Raw genomic sequence first — 22166 nt, forward strand, 5'->3', positions numbered from 1 at the left:
AAGAAATGAACGGAAATGGTTGAAATTCAATAGGTTTCTTTGTTTCAATAATGTAAATGACAGACAGATGGATGGACAGATGATAACTTTTGTCATTCAAACGTTAACAAGGTTCAATAAAGTGAAACAAGGACCATAACTCTAGACGTAAATAATGGAAATTGCTCAAATTCAATAGGCTTCTTCGTTTCACTAACTTAAACGATGCACATAAATCTCATACAGATGGTTTTCGTACCATTCTGTATGATTGACAATGGGCAACCAGATGGGAAAATCCACAAGAAGTTGAACCCAAGGTAAAAACAACTCCATATACAATGCCCACTGTCATCCAATAATTCACTTGTACAATACTTTAATAAATTTTCTTCAACAAGAACATATCAGAACATGTTTTAAATGTATAAGGCAGAATGTAAGGAAAGCAAGATCTGACCCATGACAGCAAAATGAGTCCGAAGTCGCAAGTCATTGTCTATGAATATGAATACAAATGTCTAAATAGGCTGAAAATATAAAAAAAAATTCAGTTTTCATTTTTTGACAAATCTTACCTTTTATCTTTCGTGTTATATCATTTTTTTAAAAAAGGTATTTTAGCCTATAACATTTTTATTCATATCCTAAAAGACTTTAAAGGAGCTAAATCGCTAACATTTGGGACCTAGAAATTGACACAAGTGGGTCGGAACTCATATAATACTGTAATATGGATGTATATAAACTGATATACATTCAATGGTTTCCGTTTTTACTCTAATTTCAAATCAGTTATGTTCCGCGAAATAAGCCAGCAGTCTCAATCGAATGCAAAATTCTAGCGCCTGGTTATTCCAGTCTACATACGCCGTTTGGTTTGGTGCAATATGTTTAGCCTCGTTCCTCGAGTCTCTTGCTAGAACTGGGGCTGAAACGCATTATGGTACACGATTCGTGTACCAATGGTAAAATGTTTATTTTGTCTTAAATATTGGATATCAAAAGCCCATCTTTTTCCGGTAAGATCACAGCATCAATGTTGATTTAAATTGACAAATAATTTATGTTTTCAATGTTGAAGATTTTGGATGATATTGAATTAGAGACTTAGCTACTTTAACTTCCGATTTATTTTGTTATCAAGGGTCACATGTCATGTAATAAACTTTCTGTAATGACTAAAAACAGACTTAAGTCAACATGTAATAAACAAACTCACTATTAACATAAATTTATATTAAAACTGAACCTATTGGCTACTCATATAATTTTTTTTTTAATATTTCCCTTTTTCTTACGTTTTTCATTTCCAAGTAACAAGCTTAATTTTAATGCCAGTTTGAAATATACCATAAGAAGCTTAATTTTAATGCCAGCTTGAGATATACTAACCAAAATGACCCGGAAAAGAGCTTTATAATGTTATAGTATATATATATATATCCATATCTAAACATTTCACTTCATCATTTTGCTAGTCGGACTGTTTTTTGTTTACATATTTTAAAAAAACCAGCGGCTGCCAGGCAGAATACGCCCACATTTTCGAGAGATGGATAGAGAACAAGCTAAAAAGAAAGTGATTTTTCCTACAATCAACGGCCATAATTCAGGAAATTACAAGCTAAAAACGTGATTTTTTGTACAATCAGGGGCCATAATTCAGGAAGTTACAGTCCAATATGCGCAAATATCAAAAGGAACTGAAATCTTTGGGTTATAAACTTACATTTCAAGTTTCAACAAAATCGGATAAAAATTGTGACCTCTATAGGGTCCACAACCTTGATATACCATATTTTTAAGCTATTTGAGAAAGAGGGGCGGCCATTTTGTCTGTCAGTTTTGGGCCGATTTTCACGAAATTAGAACTCAGTCGTCCTTATGGTGTAACGGCGATATAATAATATGTTTTTTAAATCGGATAAAAATTATGACCTCTATAGGTCCACAAGCTAAAAACGTGATTTTTCGTACAATCACGGGCCATAATTCAGAAAGTTACGGTCCGATATGCGCGAATATCGAAAGGAACCGAGATCTTTGGGTTATAAACTTACATTTCAAGTTTCAATGAAATTCGAACTCAGTCGTCCTTATGGTGTAACGGTGATATAATAATACGTTTTTTTAAATCGGATAAAAATTATGACCTCTATAGGGGTCCACAAGCTAAAAACGCGATTTTTCGTACAATCAGGGGCCATAATTCAGGAAGTTACGGTCCGATATGCGCGAATATCGTAAGGAACCGAGATCTTTGGGTTGTAAACTTACATTTCAAGTTTCAACAAAATCGGATAAAAATTGTGACCTATATAGGGTCCACAACCTTGAAATACCCAATTTTTACGCTATTTGAGAACGAAGGGCAGCCATTTTGTCTGTCAATTTTGGGCCGATTTTCACGAAATTCAAACTCAGTTGTCCTTAGGGTGTAACGGTGATATAATAATACGTTTTTTTAAATCAGACAAAAGTTATGACCTCTATAGGTCCACAAGCTAAAAACACGATTTTTCGTACAATCACATGCCATAATTCAGGAAGTTACGGTCCGATATGCGCGAATATCGAAAGGAACCGAGATCTTTGGGTTATAAACTTACATTTCAAGTTTCAACAAAATCGGATAAAAATTGTGACCTCTATAGGGTCCACATCCTTGATATACCATATTTTTACGCTATTTGAGAACGAACGGCGGCCATTTTGTCTGTCAATTTTCACGAAATTCAAACTCAGTCGCCTTATGGTGTAACAGTGATATAATTATACGTTTTTTTAAATTTTGTAAAAAACGGTTGATCTCTATAGGGTCCACAAGCTAAAAACAATCAGGGGCCATAATTCAGGAAGTTACAGTCCGATATGCGCAAATATCGAAAGGAACCGAGATCTTTGGGTTATAAACTTACATTTCAAGTTTCAACAAAATCGGATAAAAATTGTGACCTCTATAGGGTCCACAACCTTGATATACCATATTTTTATGCTATTTGAGAACGAACGGCGGCCATTTTGTCTGTCAATTTTGGGCCGATTTTCACGAAATTCGAACTCACTCATCCTTATGGTGTAACAGTGATATAATAATACGTTTTTTTTATATCGGATAAAAATTTTGACCTCTATAGGGTCCACAAGCTAAAAACGTGATTTTTTGTACAATCAGGGGCCATAATTCAGGAAGTTACAGTCCGATATGCGCGAATATCGAAAGGAATCGAGATCTTTGGGTTATAAACTTACATTTCAAGTTTCAACATAGTCGGATAAAAATTGTGACCTCTATAGGGTCCACAAGCCAAAAACGTGATTTTTCGTACAAACAGGGGCCATAATCCATGAAGTTTCGATCCGATACATGCCAATATCGAAAGCAGCCGAGATCTTTTGGAGATACACCTATATTTCAATTTTCGTTAAAATCGGATAAGAATTGTGACCTGTAGAGTGTCCACAAACAAATTGTGGACGGACGGATGTCCGGACGGACAGGGGCGACGGCATAATACGTCCACATGAAAATGTGGGCGTATAAAAAATACAACTTTTAGCATTATCCCAATCTTTTTAATATATATATAGATAAAAGCTATAAATGTAAGGGATTTTATTACATTTTCTTATTAAATTCTTTAAAATTCTAATTTCATGTAAATTGATAGGCAAATTCTCCAGCCAATCGATTTCATGCCATCAGTCAAGACTAGTAAATATGACTAACAAGAGCCCTACTGGAATCCTTCATTAAAATATTCTGACCCCCAGGATATAAAGTCAATATACTACAAGTCTATGTTTCTCATCATGTCACAATACATTACAAGTATCATCAACTAAATAAACGAGCAAGGGGAGGGTCCTGGTGTGAGGTCTGGGGAGGATTATCCAAGCATTTTATAAAATCGGATGCTCCGAAACAAGATTTCTGCTCAGTTAGGTACATACATGTATATAGATTAGAGTGACGGCAATGCTTTACATATTTGCTTAACATATTTTTAGATGAATGTAGAAGAAAATATGCTCTGTGGACCCCATCCTCGAGACGTGCCTGCTAGCACATCTTTAATTAATATCAGTATCAGTCAAAATTCGCCAACCACTCTGGAAGACATAATGATATAAATTTGTTTCCTCCAGAAGCGCGAAACTGTTCACATTTTAAGTTTTCAAATCATAATAATATGTGACACATGACATCAAAATGGATCAGAAGTCGCAAGTCATTGTTTTACCATCAGAATAAAAATATGTTAAACAAATGTTTCAATACAATTTTAACAGCATAACGTGAAAGTCAAAGTTTACATTTTATAAATAAGGCAAAAAATATGTATTTGACATTTTTATTCAATTTGACTTCTAACTCAGTTTGTCGTCACTGGTTACATATATTGAATAACTTCATGAGACTAGAATTTACAACATTTAGTGTAGCACTATGAACTTCGCTATGGAAATTTTTATGGTTGAAATACTAATTTATGAATAAGGATACATTCTCAATTAAATGGTTCAAATTCCAAACAATGTTTTAGTATTTTGTCTACAATGTATGAGAACTTGTTCAACTGTAATATCTTGATATCTGGCTACTTCTTCTGCTACAACTATAGCAAATCCAGGTAATGATACTTTGTGTTCATCTTTATTTAACTAAAAATAATAAATAATTAATATAAATAATTTACCAACTGGCAGATTTATACCAACTGTTGACAATATTTACAGTCAAAACATAAATGGGGCGAGATAACTATGAACATTACAGTTGAATTGCACCCAATTATCTCCCTCCCTCTAATAACTAATAATTCTACGATGTGTAGAGTCATATGGAATCATATAATTTACTGCTAGTCATATAGTGGAATATAAATGAAATAAAATGGGGTTGAAAGTCCTACTGTTCTGCTCTGACTGGGTTAATGAAGTTGGGTATATGCCATACAGTGTGCTTTAAAGGAAATTTTGCCAGGACAGTTTGGCCACGACCTACTCTTATATTAAATTCTAACTGACAAGGGATCTTTTATGTGCACACTATTGTGTACATGGGACCTCAGTTTTTTTACCCATCCAAACATACATTGTCTCTTGCAAGACCCTCTCCTCTGTCCTGCACCACTGACAAGGGGGAACTATGTCGGAAAATCCTGATGAACTTCCTCGGCCAACTCAGGAATCAAACACTGGACCTCCAGGTTAGCGAGCCAACATATTTATATTTACTGAGCAAATGCAGCTCCTCTGAAGATTATGGTTAAAATATTCTTAATATAGACAGAATTCCTCCTAATGCGCTCAATAAATCCCACACTCTCAAGTTTTCAAAAATTCCACCTTGAACCTTGTATATCACTAACATCACATTCATGAAAATTATAAATATGACAATGAGGAATGTGTTCTAAATTTATAATCAGAAAATTCTGCAATTCAATGGGATTCTTTTTTATACACCATTGACCAATCTGAGAGAGAGGAAAAAGAAAGAGAGAGAGAGATTAATCTCCACTAACACAGTCGGATGCCATCCTGTGCTATATTATTAAATCCTTGTTTCAAAATGTATGTCAATGAGCATTGGTTTGCAGTCAAAACTAAGGACAAAATTTTATTACTTTTTGACCTTGCCAAAGAACTGAGTGCTCCGGTTAATTAAAGGAGCTAAATCGCTAACATTTGGGACCTAGAAATTGACACAAGTGGGTCGGAACTCATATAATACTGTAATATGAATGTATATAAACTGATATACATTCAATGGTTTCCGTTTTTACTCTAATTTCAAATCAGTTATGTTCCGAGAAATAAGCCAGCAGTCTCAATCGAATGCAAATTTCTAGCGCCCGGTTATTCCAGTCTACATACGCCGTTTGGTTTGGTGCAATATGTCTAGCCTCGTTCCTCGAGTCTCTTGCTAGAACGGGGGCTGAAACGCATTATGGTACACGATTCGTGTACCAATGGTAAAATGTTTATTTTGTCTTAAATATTGGATATCAGAAGCCCATCTTTTTCCGGTAAGATCACAGCATCAATGTTGATTTAAATTGACAAATAATTTGTGTTTTCAATGTTGAAGATTTTGGATGATATTGAGTTAGAGACTAAGCTACTTTAAACCGTGCTTCTAGATGATATTGAGTTAGAGACTTAGCTACTTTAAACATTCTTGAACATTTTGTATTTAATAAGACTATATTCTCTACTTACGTTTCTTGGGACAAAATATGGAGAGTCGGTTTCAAGGAGTAGACGGTTAAGTGGTATTTTTCGAGCTAAGTCATGACTAGCTGTAGCTGAGGAATATGTAACAACCGGAGTTATACCAAGGTATAAATTAGGAAACATTTCCAACCATCTTTTCGCTTGTTCATATGAACCAGTAAAACAATGACAGTGTATCTTGTAGTTTTTGGGTATTATCTGAAAACAAATATAATTTAATATTGCAGTTATTTAATTCAGAACACGCAGACATAAATATTATACTCAACGAAAACAAAATGAAATTAACGATTAAATTTTTGGCACCAACCAGGCTAATGAAGATCTACATACTCCATGCAGAGTGCTATGAGGGAAAGTTTGCCTGGACAGTGCTACAAACTATTCTTATTTTCAACTCTCAGGGGATCTTTAATGTATTGTCATTAATCGGTGAGCGATAGACACACAGAGTCCCGGATGAAAAAGAACTGGGCTCAAAAACAGAACTGCTAAACACCCAGAGGTTTGTGAAAAGCTTATTTCTTGTTTTAAATAATATAAAGATGGGGAACTGAAAGGTATGATGATTGAAATGACCGATGCATCATTTAGCGCTAAAGGTATCCCTTGAAAACTGTCAAAAGTTTAATCTCCAATATGAATATCAACTGATATCTGTATCTGATATTGCATTTGATAGGGCCCCTTTTACAGCAAAAAGAGTTCCGTGGGTAATTTTGACTTTGGCTTGAACTCTGCTGGTAGTCATCTTTTGGTTTATAGTCCTGCCAGTTTGTTGGGAAATATGAGATCATTCATACATTAGTCACTGTCTTTAAAAAAGAAGACTGGCTGGGAATTGTACCTTGATTGAAGTTTGAATATACCTCAGAAATGCACCAAATTGAACCTATTTCTCTAAATTTTTGGGGGGCTTTGAACAGTACTTGAAGAACCTACGCTTTTTTCTTAATTTAGCACCCCATCCCACTGACTTGTCCTATGGACTCCACATGGTCCTGTACATACCTCTTCCATAATTTTAAGACAATCATCTTCAGCATCTCTACAATGTATAACTAATGGTTTCTTCACCCCTAAACACAACTTTAGTTGTCTAGTAAACACTACCTTTTGTATTGCTTCAAATTTACCATGGCTGAAAAATATTACAATATTATAATGGTTGTTAAAGCAATGATCTTGAATATCTTTTTTGTGGAAATGGGGGGTGGGGTAGGGATACATGTATGTGTACTGGTTTGTTGGCTAGAGAACTTGATAAACAAGTCATGCAAATCCGGATTAGTAGACAGTGTACGCTACAAAGAAATATGAATTTTTTTAAAGTTGTAACCAAGTTTATGTCTACAGTAAGGTGAACAAGGTTTTTCTTTATGGAAATCATTATGAATATAAACACAACCCCCAAATAAGGTCATCAATGAGAATGAAACATTAAGCGGGGTAATTATTCAAATGTTTGAAAGATAGAGGCTGCTCTATCTCAATTAGAAGCAGAGTTACTGTGTTCCAAAAGGCGCAAGGTACCAATCTGATTAATATACAGATCTAAATTTTGTTTCATTTTTTACTTTCGATGGCCTCCACTACATGAAGATCTGATCGGTTGCAGTGGGAGGTCACGTCAGGGGTCATACAAGCCTATTTTTACCCTATGACATCAAGACATTTGATAAACAAATCAGCGTTAATAATGGGATACCCACAGTTCCGTGTACTGCGCACCAAGACTTTGCCGTAACAGTTTTCTTGGCTAATCCCTTACACCACCCAGAATATGCGTTATACAACAACTCTTCCACAGGGTTCCCGCGGCTTCGTCAACCATTTTTTCAAGGATATTCAAGGATAAATATACGTCAAATTCAAGGATTTTCAAGGACATTTTTTAGCCTAAAGTTACAATTTTTCATCTTAAAAATAACCAAAACATTACCAACTATCGTTATAATCTCATATTTAAAGGAATTGAAGACATTTGAAACAAAATTAAGGATCTCAACTGAAATTCATGGATATTTTCCTATTTCCGCGAAATTCAAGGATATTCAAGACCTTGAAAATGAAATTTTAAATTTAAGGATATTCAAGGATTTTCAAGGACCGCGGGAACCCTGTTCCAGATCCTAGTGTAGTAAAGATCAGTAAAATAAAATGAAATAAGGTCTGTGCTTTAATCAGATTATCTAACGGAATGTTTAAGAGAACCTGGTTTCATCCGATAGGTAGGGGAGAAATATGAAAATATTAAGCAACTGGACAACTTACTAACTGGAATAGTCAAGTCCTATTTCACCCACGGCAATTATTTTAGGATGATTAATAATATATTTGAGATTTTCCTCAGCGATAGGATCAAAAGAACTAGCATGTTTAGGATGACAGCCCATAGCCATCCATACATTTTCTTCCTCAGCAAATTCCATCCACAATCCAGCTGTATACAAAATATATAATAAATGTTAATTCACATTAGCTAAATCAAATTAAAATCACTTGGAATGAGGTAGTGATTAGCTAGAGCAGCCAATATTCTTAGAGAGAGAGAGAGAGATAGAGATAAAAATGGGGTTTAATGTCCACTTGACACAAACTAGGTCATTTAGGGATTAACATATAGTTCAATTTTATTTCAATAATTCACTTGTGCTTTGGGGTCTTTAGCAGTGAGAGGAAACTGGATGACCGGGAGAAAACACACAAGGTTGGACAGACGACCCTGACCCTACTCCTTGTCACGTACAACTGGGGAATCCCCACACTCTTAGGACTTGTTCACCATTGCATTACACTGTGCATATTAAAGCAAAGGAAAGGAATTGAGTTTAACATTGCGCAAACTCTGATTATTTTTTCTAGACTAACAGACAATTTTTCTTAAAGGACAATATGTGATAGAACTGGTTAAACAGATTCCAAATATAATTTTAACACACAGATCATTGCTACGGTAGATGCCTAACGAAGATTTGAAGAAAAGGTAAGTGTTGCAAAAAATGGAAAAGACAAGTTATCCTTATTATAACTGACGGAAGAAAAGAGCAATAACAGATACATGTTCTAATTTCAGCTCGATTATCATCCATTTATCCTGTTGTCTTAGTAAATATTGACCTGGTTATGAATCCTGATAACATTTGTATTGTAGTACCTGAACCGCAATACGTATTGTATCGTGGCTGCAGTCGTAATACCCAGCACTACCCGTCACGCTCTAAAATTCATTGTCTAAAAACTTTGAAATTTGGATGGATTGTTTGTCTTATCACCAGGCCCAGCGGAGTGGGGCTAAAGCCCCCCAAATATTTTGGCCGCAAGTACTCTTTTCTCCAGGTTATTGCGGCCCCTGGACACACGCCTATAAGGACCTAGGATGGAAGCCCACCCAATCAAGAATTGCTTCCGCCGGCCCTGCTTATCACTACTGAATAACCTGATATTTTGTAAATGTTCCAATGAACAATCCCTGCATGAACTCTCACCTGTAGAGTGTTCACAAGAAATGACAGGTGAGGACAAGATATGTTTACATTAAACAGGTGCGAAAAAAACAAACCCTTAAAGACGCTACAAATTTGCAAAAATGTCCAAATGACATTTTGTAGTAGTAAAATAAAATAAAATAAAAGGAAGGACTTACAATGTTTAAAACTCTTAGGGTTACAAAAAATAGAAATACAGCCTTCGAAATTCTGTGGAAAACTATCACTGTACTTTTCTTTGAAATCCTTGTAGCTGCCATTGTACTCTAGTCGCTCAAATAAAAAATCTAAATGGCAATGAGTATCAATGAAGGTAGATTTATAATATTGACATCTTTGATTCAATCTAAACTTCCAGTTTGCAGAAGTCAAGACACCAGTATTTGAACGTAATCTGTTATCGTACTGTAATCGAGATGAGTAACTGGAAGAGGAGTTGGATTCAGATGACCTTCTATCATGCTGCCCATAAAAAGAATTAACAAATGTTTTTGTATCAAAATTTTGCTGATAGCGGCCTTTGTCAGCTTGAAATGTTGGCTTTGCATACGGATCTGACTTACATTCGTACCTATTTGAACTAGTGGATAAACCATCTGCTGCTACTAAATTTCGTGACCAATTACGATTCAGAAGATTTGGTGATCTATCTCTTACATCTCCACCAGCACACTGATCAGAAGACCTCCTGGAATTGTTCTCCCAGCTTTGCCGTGAAGAGTTTGGATTAATATCATTAAACTGCCCAAACTTAGTGAATGATCTTGAATACGATTCTGAATCCTCTGAAAATCTTCTTTTATGTGGTGGTACATAACGACTATTGATAGATTGAATAACATTTTGCAAATCGGACTGACGGCAAGTCACAGGATTATTTTCCTTCTGGAACTGTTTATCTGACAGTGGTTCACAGATTCTTCGTTTACCTTTCTTCTCGACAAATCGATGATCGACCTGAGGTTTTGATTTACCTGACTGTTTACTTAGTTCTGGAAATTCTTCGTTGTAAGCAGACCCACATTCTGTGCTTTTGACCTTTCTATGAGGATCAAATTCTGTCACATCCCCATCACTATCAAGTACCTGTTTAACTTCTCTGATGAATTTCTGAGAATTGAACCCACCATCTTCATCATAACTGTCATCTTCGTCCGTTAAATCGTAGCTAACAATACTAGAATTCAAAGATCGAACTTCATTCATCTTTGTACTGTCTTGGTTCATATACATATCACCTGAAAATACACATAAAGAGAAAGAACATTAAATTCAAGAAATAAATATTTTAAGAAGCTTACTGCAGCCCAATTAGTCCTATCAATTAATATTGTTATGGGAATTACTACAGTGCATTAGTCCTACTAATAAATATGTTGTGGAAATTACTACAGTCCAATACCAATAAGAAATGAAATGAAATGGGGTTTAATGACCTACTTTTCTGCTCCGAACTGGGCTAATGAAGACGGGCTACACCATACGGTGTGCTATGAGGGAAATTCTGCCTGGACGGCGGCACTACAGCCTACTCTTATATTGAATTCCAACTGTCAAGGAATCTTTTACGTGCACACTAATGTATACACTGGAACTCGTTTTTTTTCGTTCCATCCCAATGACTAGATAGCTGCCCTTGTCAGGCCCTCCGTCATGCATTACTGACAAGCACACCGGAAAATCTGGATGAACTTTCTCGGGCAACACACCCGACCTCCAGGCTAGCCAGCCAGAGTCTATGCCACCGTGACCCTCTTACCAATAAGTATAGTACGGGCATTCCTGCAGTGCATTTAGTCTTACCAATAAGTATAGTACGGGCATTCCTGCAGTGCATTTAGTCTTACCAATAAGTATAGTAAGGGCATTCCTGCAGTGCTTTTAGTCTTACCAATAAATATGGTAGTAAAGTCTGCTGTGCATTTATCATGCTAAGGGAATTCCTGCAGTTTGTTCCTGCAGTTTGTCCATAACTATGGTATGGAAACCAGATCAGAGCCGTCATATCTTGGATGCTAAATCTATTCAGAGCACAATCTACTAAAATAATTTTCTCTCCTGTAGTAAATCATAGTCCCAGAATGCTCGAGATCCATTAATTCATAGGAGGTAAATTGGAATACCAGTCATTGTTGATTGTATTTTAGGAGAGCGAAAAAAGTTCCCCTTAATCAACAAAATGAAAATATTGCTCTCCCAGTTTTGTGTGCGCGCTGTATCACAAGGTCTGTCATTTTTGAGTCAACCGGCATGTTTCAATTTCCCGGTTGTACGTGACAAGGAATAGGGGTGCATGTCCAACCTCGTGGGTTTTCTCTGGGTTATCCAGTTTCCTCCCACTGCAAAAGACCCATACGCGCAAGTGAATTATTGAACTAAAATTGTACCATATGTTAGTCCCAAAATGACCTACCAATAGTTTTGTGACGAGTGGACACTAAACCAATTAATTACCACTCTTCGGTTGGTTGCGTTGTATTATTTATCAATATAGAAATTTCTATTTTATGAATATTGTTATTGAAGGCCAAGACCTACAATTTACGCATGTGGGGCGTTTTCTTATTTTTAATGATTTTGAAATAGTCAATGCGAATCTCTTTATGTAATATATCAGTACTACTTCTAGTTTTGTAATAATTTAATCGTGATCAGAACAAAAGGATTACCACTAGGGATGCTATTTCACCTGTATAATCCGAACATGTATTGCGCGATTTTCCAAATGCCTGACCAGGACTATAGCCAATCGGATATTTTTGATTAATATTCAAAATTCCAAAATATATTGACTGTTCCGAGTGTGTAACTACTACTCATCTGGATTAGCTTATTGTTGATAAAAGGCTTCATTGATTAGATAATCAAGTGATCAAAGTATTTATCAATCCAATAAGAGTGATCAACAAGTGATTGCCATGCAAAATACACCAAAATTTTGCAAGAGATGGACAGAGAACAAACTAAAAAAAAGAACTGATTTTTCGTACAATCAAGGGCCATAATTCAGGAAGTTACAATCTGATATGCGTGAATATTGAAAGGAACCGAGATCTTTGGGTTATTATCATGCATTTCAAGTTTCATCAAAATCGGATCAAAATTGTCGCCTCTAGAGGGTCCACAACCTTGATATACGGTACCATATATTTACACTATTTACGTGAGAGATGCGGCCATTTTGTTCAGCAGTTTTGGTCAGATTTGCACGAAATTCGAACTTAACCATCATTATGGTGTAACAGTGATATATTCAAATGGTTTTTTAAATCAGATAAAAAATTGTGACCTCTATAGTCACCACAAGCTAAAAACGTGACTTTTCGTACAATCAAGGGCCATAATTCAGGAAATAACGATCCGATATGCATGAATATGGAAAGGAACCACAATTTCTGGGAACAAAAACGTATTTCAAGTTTCATCAAAATCGGATCAAAATTGTGGCCTCTAGTGGGTCCACAACCGTGATATACCATAATTTTACACTGTTTGCGTACGAGAGACCGCCACTTTGTCCGGCAGTTTTGATCGAATTTTCACGAAATTCGAACTCAACCATCATTATGGTGTAACGGTCACATATTCAAACGGTTTTTCAAATCGGATAATTGTTAAATCTAGAGGGACCACAAGCTAAAAACACGCTTTATCATACACTCAAGGGCCATAATTCAGGAAGTTACGATCCAATATGCGCAAATATCGAAAGACGCCAAAATCTTTGGGTTATAACAAGCATTTCAAGTTTCATGAAAATCAGATGAAAATTGTGACAGAGTGTTCACAAGCTAAAAACGTGATTTTTCGTACAATCCGGGGCCATAATCCATGAAGATTCGAAAGGAACGGAGATCTTTTGTGGAGATAAACCTATATTTTAAGTTTCGTCAAAATCGGATAAGAATTGTGACCTGTAGAGTGTCCACAAACAAATTGTGGACGGACATATCTATATTCAGAGTTTCATCGCTCTTGACCAATTAGAACCATACTTATCGTGTTCCAAAGTCTCAATCAATCAAATTGATTATCTCTGCTTAGCCTTAGTGGAAAATGTGCATGATCAAATTCTCGACTCTAATAGACACCTAAACCAATTTTGAACATTCTATCTCAATTAGAAGGAGAGTTATTGTGTTTCAAAGTCTCAACCATTGAAATTTGTTAAGGTATTGATGTAATGGAACTATACACGAAGCGTCACCACTATCACTCAATTAGAAGCAAAGCTGTCGAGCTCTAAAGTCTTGACCAATCAAATTGCTTATCACTTTGCTTACCCTGAGCCGAAAATGTTCATTTTTAAACTTGGTCAAGGTATTGTGATAAGATGAAACTATACACCAAGTTTCAATTAGTTAGAACCAAAGTTATCGTGTCCCAAAGTATCAACCAATCAAATTACTTATCTCTGCTTACCCTAAGCAGAAAATGATCATCTTTGAACTTCATCTAGGCATTCACCTAATAAACACCAAGTTTGAGCATTCTAGCTCAATTAGAAGGAAAGTTATTGTGTCCCAACTGTGTGACGGACAGACTCATTTTAATAGTCCTCTACTTTATTCGAAAGGCAGGGGACAATAAAATAAAATTAAAAGCTTGTTTTTTTTTTTTTTGTTGTTGTTGTTGTTATACACTCATCGAATACACCCAATAATTGTTTCCATTGACAGCATGGCGTCAAATAGAATGTGAGTAACTTTACGATAACAAGAAATTCATTCAAATATTCTTTGAAAATGTTCAGTCTTTCACGCTATTTTCACACTCTCTTAAACAATTTATGCATATGAAAGAAACTTACAATTATTTCTGTAGTTTCTAGATGAATCGTAGCTGTCAAAATCTGGTAGTGTGAAACCCTGATGTTGAAATCTAGGTTGTCCAGTGTATGATTGTGATTTTGGTGGGGAACCATGATGTAAAAGTGATTCTGGTATCGGATATCTAGGTTGATAATGATAGGTGCTTGGTGGGCTGGATAAAAATTCTACTGTTCTACCAGAATCAGGTGATTGAGACAATGAGTAAAAGTTTGACTTATTATTTCTATTTCCTGTGCACCTAGCATCTAGAGATGTAGAAGAATTTCGACGAGTTTGTCTCCGTTTGTGTTTCTCCTTTTCACGACCAATGTCAGAAGAATGACTACGACAAGGTTTTGTTTTCTGTTCTGACAAAGAATTTTTTTTGTTAGTTGTTGCACCAACATGTAAAACTGGCACATCATGTTCTAAAGAAGCTTTATAGTAAAACCCAGTAGCGTCCGTTATTCGACTTACAGAATTTTTGACATAATGTAATAAGTTCTTGGCTTGTTCAATGTCACTAATTTCACTTAACGGAACAGTTATTAAAGAACACAAGTCCATCTCTGGTTTATCTTCTTTCCTGTCCAATTTATCATTTTCATGATCTTCAGATTTGATTTTTCTGGCGTCTTGTGTTTTATTTTCTGTTTCTTGTGGAATTATTTCTGGTTTTTTGTTTGGATGATTTTCACGTTCTTCTTTTGGAGGATTTTGTGCGAGAGACAGATCATATTCACAGGGATAATAAGGTGGACACATGTAATTGTAGGGATAAAAGGGCATCCAGTTACCTGGTGCTTGAAGATAAGGGTTGAACATCCTGGGGTCAAATACAGGTGGTTTTCCATGTTGATAGAAGTTATAATCACAATGTTCTGGTGCTGGACCATGTTTCCCATAAAAGCCAGAGTCTCTGCTGGGTTGCCTTGAGGGAGAATAATCTGATGAATGCTTATTCAATTCAGTTGACGAGCTACATGTAGACATAACTGCAGCTGTTCTCTCTGGACTATATTGTTTTCTCATTTTGTCTTTTGGTGAACGACTGTCTGATGACACACAATGTCTTTGCGAGCAATGTTCTATGTCATCAGAATCTGGTATTTTAAAAGTTTTGTGAGAAGTCTGAACAAATTTGTCAACATCATTATCTGACACTATACTACTATAATCTGATATGTCATCACTGATTACAATATTTGAAATGTCAATATTAGATGATAGCATCTTTGCATCCTTTCTTTTCAATGGTGAAGAGCATTTGGAAGGCTTTGATCTTGCTTTCACATGTGATGCATCATCAATAACTATTCTTTCTTTTTCATGTTTTCTCTCACTATGTATGGCCACTGATGATTCACTATTATAAGCACTAGATGACAAAGCAGCACTATCATGGACGCTGGAGGATAAACTAGCACTATTGACAATATTAGATACTTTGTAAGGTTTCTTGTCTTCACAGTATATCAGGCAGGAGTCACCAATTTTTTTATTCTCCTTTTGATGTACATGTAGGGAAGCTTTTTTGTTTTTGTTAATTTCATACTGTTCTGAAATATCATCGTTACGATTATCAAAATCATCAACTGTAATATAAGTTTCCATACAAGTATCGTTCTTTGGCCATACTTGAGAGTCGTCTTTAATTTTTGTGGAACTAATAGCGGGAACTTCCAGCAGTTCTGATGTCCAATCTTCAGAGTCAAATTTACTCCTGTTATTATGAATATTCCGTGGTTTGAATTTATTCCTTTGATAATCTTGCCTCTTATCTGAAATGCTATGTGATTTAGGTCGTCTAAATCCAAAACTTTCATCCAGTTTTTTTAATTTCTCGTCAATTGATTTGTCAGTTCGTATTGGAAGGAATTTTGAATCTTCCTTCTGATTTCTTGAACCTCTCTTTAGAGTTGAACTTTGAGGTGAAAAGGGTTTTGTTGGTGACACTTGAACAATATCAACTGTTGGTTGCTGTTCCTTGATAAACTGATTTTTTCGATAATCTTGACTAAATCTCGATTCAACGTTTCCATCCAGGACATGAGTGTTTTGTGTTTCGGTATTTGGATTTTCTGTTTCTTTTTTAGCTTCCAGTTGCAATTTACACCAATCTTCATCAAAATAAACAGACAGAGGATGAGGTTTAATTTTTCCGTCATCATCCGAGACTGAATAAGCTTTTCTACGGCAGGAAGTAGGTGGCTGGATTCCACCCCGAGCATGGATTGGTCTCAATTTGCGATTTTCTGGTGGCTCACATTCCTGCAAATATATAACACTGTCTGAATCAGTTGCTCCTTTTACATTATCATTTAAATTATCATCAGTTACTTCAATATTTATTAAACTTTGATCTGAATTATCATTTACATTTACAATTGGCTTAGATAAATTACAATTATCTGGTTCAAGTTCAGTAATCCGGTCATTTTCAGCCGGGACATTTCCATTTTTATCTGGAAATGGGTCAAAAGAGGAAGGTTGACCAAGATCTGCAATTATTTCTTTGGACCAATCCTCTGATGCAGAATTAGAACATGGAGTATTGTCTTTATTCGAGCATGTTTTTTTTTCTGTGAAACAAATAGAATTGTCGTTCATGGTGTGTTCGGTCTGTGATTTGTATTGTGATGGTGGAAAAAATTCTTGAGATCCTTCAGTATCCAATGTTTTTATGGCAACAGGGACATCAGCTTGTTTTGACAAATCATTTGGTGTAGAATGGCCATTTTTGGTGCATTCACTCTTTGACTGGTTCTGTGATGGTTGAAAAAACTTTTGAGATCCTTCAGTATCCAATGTTTTTATGGAATCAGGGAAATCTGCTTGTTTTGACAAATCACTTGGTGTAGAATTGTGGATACTATCTTGATTTAAAGATTGATGGTTTAAAGTTGTTGTAGTGGCATCACAATTTAAAACTGTTACAGAACCCAACTCATCCCTCTTTTTAGACCAATTCTCTTGTGAAGAATTTTGTGTTTTATCTTCATGTGAAGTGAAATTACTAGATTTACCCACAGACCTGACTTTGATGGATTGGGTGTCTTCATTTTGTAAACTTTCAGAAGGCCTCAACTCATCTGCTTTTTCAAACCAATCCTCAGGTGCTACATTTTTAATTTTATCTTGGTTTAAGTCTTTGAATCTCCCGGTATCATTATTTAGATTTATGTCTGATTCACTAACAGATCTGATCTTGATGGATTGAATATCTTCACAATTTAATGTTTTTAGGAAACCCGATTCGCCAGCTTTCTCAGACCAATTCTCTGGCGCAGAATTTTGAGTTTTATCTTGACTGGTGGTAAAGTCAGTAGTATCGCTATTTATGATTATGCCTGATTCACTCGCAGATCTGACCCTGATGGACTGGGAGTCTTCACAATTTAAAGTTTTTAGGGAACCTGATTCGCCAGCTTTTTCAGACCAATCATCTAGAGCAGAATTTTGAGCTTGACTGGTGGTGAAATTAGTAGCATCGCTATTTATGTTTATGTCAGATTCACTCACTGATCGGATCTTGATCGATTGTGTGTTAGCACAATTTAAAGCTTTCAATTTATCTTCATCTATTTTTTCAACAGATCCTTCTCCAGATGATAGAGCCAACATTTCTGTCTTATGAAATTCTGTTCTAATTGGATCTTTTCCAGGTACTGGTACTATTTCCATTAATTCTAAATTCCAGTTTTCACCTTCTGATTTGACTTTATTTTGTACCCATCTTGGGTAAGTAGTGTTTCTAGCATAAGTACTGTTACCTTTGAAGCTGCCTTTTCTGGTGTAAGTTTGTTTATCTTTCAAACTGCCTTCATGGAAACCACAACTCTTTCTATTAGAAATTCTAATGTCTTTCGAACATTCATTGCTATTATTACTGCTGGTAGACGACCTTCTGGGATAATTAGGGATCCTAGGTTTGGAATTTTCTATGTTACCGTGGATTGGTGATTTTGTCTTGACCTTATCTTTTGGATTACTATTATTCTTTGATACTTTGTTCTTAACTTTCACCTTTTGAGGATTTTTGGGTTTATCATGACTTGTGTCATTTGTCAATACGATTGGTAGATGTCCTCTTTTCTCAGTTGACTTAGATTCATGGGTAGATAACTCTTTGTTGAAGTTCTTTTTCTTTGGTACAGATATTGGTTTTAGATGTTTCGATTCTAATTGAGGATTAACATGTGGGTCGATCTGATCATTATGAACGATGGTCTTCAGAGTAACTTTTATCGTTGTACATTTTTCTTTTTCATCAATTTCAGTATTTTTATTCAACTGCGATATGATTGACCTTCGGGACGATTGTGAATTTTCAGATATAGTACTATTTAGTGTCTTTGATGTAGTGGGTGTTTGAGAAAGTGTAATTTCTTTGCTGTCAACAGTTTGGCCGTGATACAGTTCCGCAAAAGGATTAGACGAGGACTCAACACAATCGTTTATACATTCTTGATCTTTATTTGGGCTGTTCTCATTGGATTTCGACGGTGATGAAATACTACTAATAGTCCTGTTAGTTTTGTTGGCAGTAACGTCTTGTACAGACCTGGCAAAAATTCGAACAGTTCCTCCAACTGGACTTACCCTTTTATTTGATTTGGTTTCCATTATTGGTTTGTCTTTTACTATTCAAGGGGGGTAATTTCTGGACCTAGAAAATCAAAAAGAAATTTGAGTGAATAGTAAAGTAAATGTACGAGAAAAGGAAATCAATTTTTAAAATTCCGTCAAGGGTTCTTTTACACGCACACAGGACCTTGTTTTTCCTTCTTATCCAAACAAATAGACACTTGAGGCCAGAGAGAGAGAGAGATGGGGTTTAATGTTCACTTGACACAAACTAGTTCATGTCAGGACTGAACTGACATGAAATGGGGTTTAACGTCCTACTGTTCTGCTCCTATACTGGGCTAATGAAGACGGGCATATACGCCATACAGTGTGCTATGAGGGAAATTTGGCCCGGGCAGCGGCACTATCGCCTACTCTTAGTCTTATATGAAATTCCAACTGCCAAGGGATCTTTTACATGCATTCCACTCGGTTTTTCGTATCATCCGAAGGACTAGTCAGCTGTCCTTGTCAGGCCCTCTGTCCTGCATCACTGACAGTTTTTAGCAGAGAAAAACCACGAAGTTGAACAGGTAACCCTTGTCACGTACAAGCGGAAAATCGAAACCACGCCACTTGGCAGACCTTAAACCACTTTTAACGCTTTGAATTAAAAGAGATGATTAATAACTTGTTTCAGGTAGGATTATATGCTTAATTGCAGTCGGATGTGGCAGAAATGTTATAAATAACAATAATCAGTTATTGTTTTGAAGAAAAAATTGACAGTTTTGCTTATTGAAGTACTATCCGATTCGCATCATACTTTGCCAGATTGAACTATCTCTTTTACCTAGAGACACCCAGGACCAAGAGATCAGGTTTCTTATCTACATGTAAAGGCCCATAATCTTGTTAAAAGTCATTTACCGTCTCCACATTAATTAAAGGGGCTAAATCACTAACATTTGGAACCTAGAAATTGACCCTAATGGGTCGGGTCGCAAAGCATAATGTAATCTGATTGTAATTGTATATAAACTGATTTACATTCAAGTGTTTCCGTTATGTCCAGCCAAATACGGCATGAGTCTCAACCTAATGGCAATTTCTAGCGTCTGGTTATTCCAGTCTATTACGCATGCTCTCCAGATCAGATATGGTGTCACTGTTTGACAGGAGTTGTGGAATATGTCTAGCCTCGTTCTTTCTGTCACTTGCTACAAATGATGCTGAGACGCACTATGGTGCACGATTTGTGTACCAATGGTAAAATGTTTATTTTGTCTTAAATATTGGATATCAGAAGCCTACCTTTTCCCGGTAAGATCACATCAATACTGATTTAAACTGACAAATATTAAATTGGTGTTTTCAACATGTAAGACTTTGGATGATATTGAGTTAGAGACTTAATTACTTTAAACATGCATTATGCAAGAGCAAAATCTGCTTATTACATGTCTTTCTTTAGGCCTGAAATGTTATCTAAATTATCAATTAGACATTAATTAACTTATCCAGACCATAATAAACTCTCGATGTCAAGACTAGCCTTCGATGTTGGCTGGATTAGATTCCTATATGCCGCTAACGGCCACTGATAATTAAATCAGAAAAAGTGGATAATCGAGACTATGCTGTTTATATTAATGATTTTAGTAATGATGACTGAGACTGCAAAAATTTCACCGGCTTCTTTCTCGGCTCATAGTGGATCAATTTGACTGAAATTTTCAGCAAATTACCTTTACACTATCTAGTTTTTAACTATTATAGCGAGAACTGCCATCTCTTTATCTTATCTCCCATATGTATCTTTAAGCTACAAATTGTTCTTACTTTTAAATCATAAAAACCTTACTACGTTACCGGTACTTTCATTTGATTTAAATATTTTGGGCATATGTCATGGCTGTGCCAATGGACAAGTCCTGTCAATACAGGCCCCTATAGATATTAGATTAATTTAGATACGGTCTCCTAATAATTTGCAAGGATTCAATTTTAAGTATCTCTCTAGCACTAAATATGCCCCTCCAAATAATTCTCAGGGGTTTTTGTACAGAGTAATGGTTAAATTATTTATGTTGATGAATGGCCACACCTGGGCTACCGTACCCAGATCTTAAAAACCCTGCATTACATTTATTCAGTCATAGCCATGACTTATTATTTTGATGTTTTCTTTTTTTGGAACATTATAATTGGATTAAATTATCTTGTTTTCTTTTATGACATTTTCATTTTTGTTATTTAACTTTTCTTACAGTTTTACTGTTAGTCTAGGCCTACACTCTTTCTGATAAATTTGCAGCTGGTTTTAGCTCAGTTAATCCTCCCTGAGGAGCTTATGCGAAAGACAGTTCACTGTGGAAGAATATGATTTTTAAGGAAAATAAAGACTGTCTGATTAATTATAGGCTATATTAATTTCTGGTGACCGACTGGGGTTCGTTGTCGGTTCGAGATTTGACTCCGTCTCCAGTAGGGCCTACTCCAGAGACTTGTCATGCAGCGAGTTCGTTCATTTTCATATTCTGTTTATACATTGATTCTTTCAATAATGATGCGTGAAACCTCGAATTACTTGATTTTTGGAAATAATGAACACGCCATGGACACAACAATCAATAGTTTACTCTTTTCTTTTTACCTTACTTACCAGAGTCTAGAGAAAAGTTTAATCTTAACGCCAAGTCTGCAGCACGTGCTAGCCTCGAACTGGAATAGCAGGAATGAAATCGAAAGTTGCAACATTAGAGTTATCTCCTTTTGACAGTAGCGAAACCACACCCTCGTCGGCCCCATCCTGGCCCCTTCAAAAGTAAAGTAGGCTGGGCCAATGAAGATGGGCATACACCATACAGTGTGCTATGAGAGGAGTTTTGCCCGGACAGCTTCACTATGGCCTAGCCTACTCTTAGGCCCCTGCCAGGTGATCTTTTACGTGCACGCCAATGTATCATCATACACGGGACATTGGCTTTTCGTCACATCCCAACGACTAGAGAACTGTCTTTGTCAGCTGGCCTTCCTCCCAGCACCAAGTCGGAAAATCCCGATGAACTTT

General features: G+C 36.0%; 1 protein-coding gene across 1 annotated transcript; it reads right to left on the bottom strand.

Moving 5' to 3' along the window:
* Positions 1-4323: 4323 nt before the first annotated feature.
* On the bottom strand, positions 4324-21818 carry LOC126827308 (uncharacterized). Its single transcript, XM_050556579.2, has 7 exons — positions 21759-21818; positions 14524-19193; positions 9872-10951; positions 8500-8668; positions 7237-7366; positions 6211-6423; positions 4324-4647 (listed from the first exon to the last, which is right to left on the bottom strand). Exons 2-7 carry the CDS (start codon positions 19148-19150, stop codon positions 4507-4509), a joined length of 6360 nt encoding a protein of 2119 aa, XP_050412536.2. The 5' UTR covers positions 19151-19193; positions 21759-21818; the 3' UTR covers positions 4324-4506.
* Positions 21819-22166: the final 348 nt, after the last annotated feature.

Source organism: Patella vulgata, chromosome 7 (genome assembly GCF_932274485.2).
Source record: "Patella vulgata chromosome 7, xgPatVulg1.2, whole genome shotgun sequence".
In the NCBI taxonomy this organism is placed as follows: Eukaryota; Metazoa; Mollusca; class Gastropoda; family Patellidae; genus Patella; species Patella vulgata.

What these genes read in the sequence shown, in the direction of transcription:
- LOC126827308 (XM_050556579.2), bottom strand. Translation starts at nt 19,150, where the DNA reads ATGGAAACCAAATCAAATAAAAGGGTAAGTCCAGTTGGAGGAACTGTT. An exon ending in CCCTAAGAGTTTTAAACATT is followed by an intron (nt 8,669 to 9,871) that starts GTAAGTCCTTCC and finishes TTTTGTATACAG; the next exon opens with CTGGATTGTGGATGGAATTT. An exon ending in GGACTTGACTATTCCAGTTA is followed by an intron (nt 7,367 to 8,499) that starts GTAAGTTGTCCA and finishes AATATTTTTCAG; the next exon opens with CCATGGTAAATTTGAAGCAA.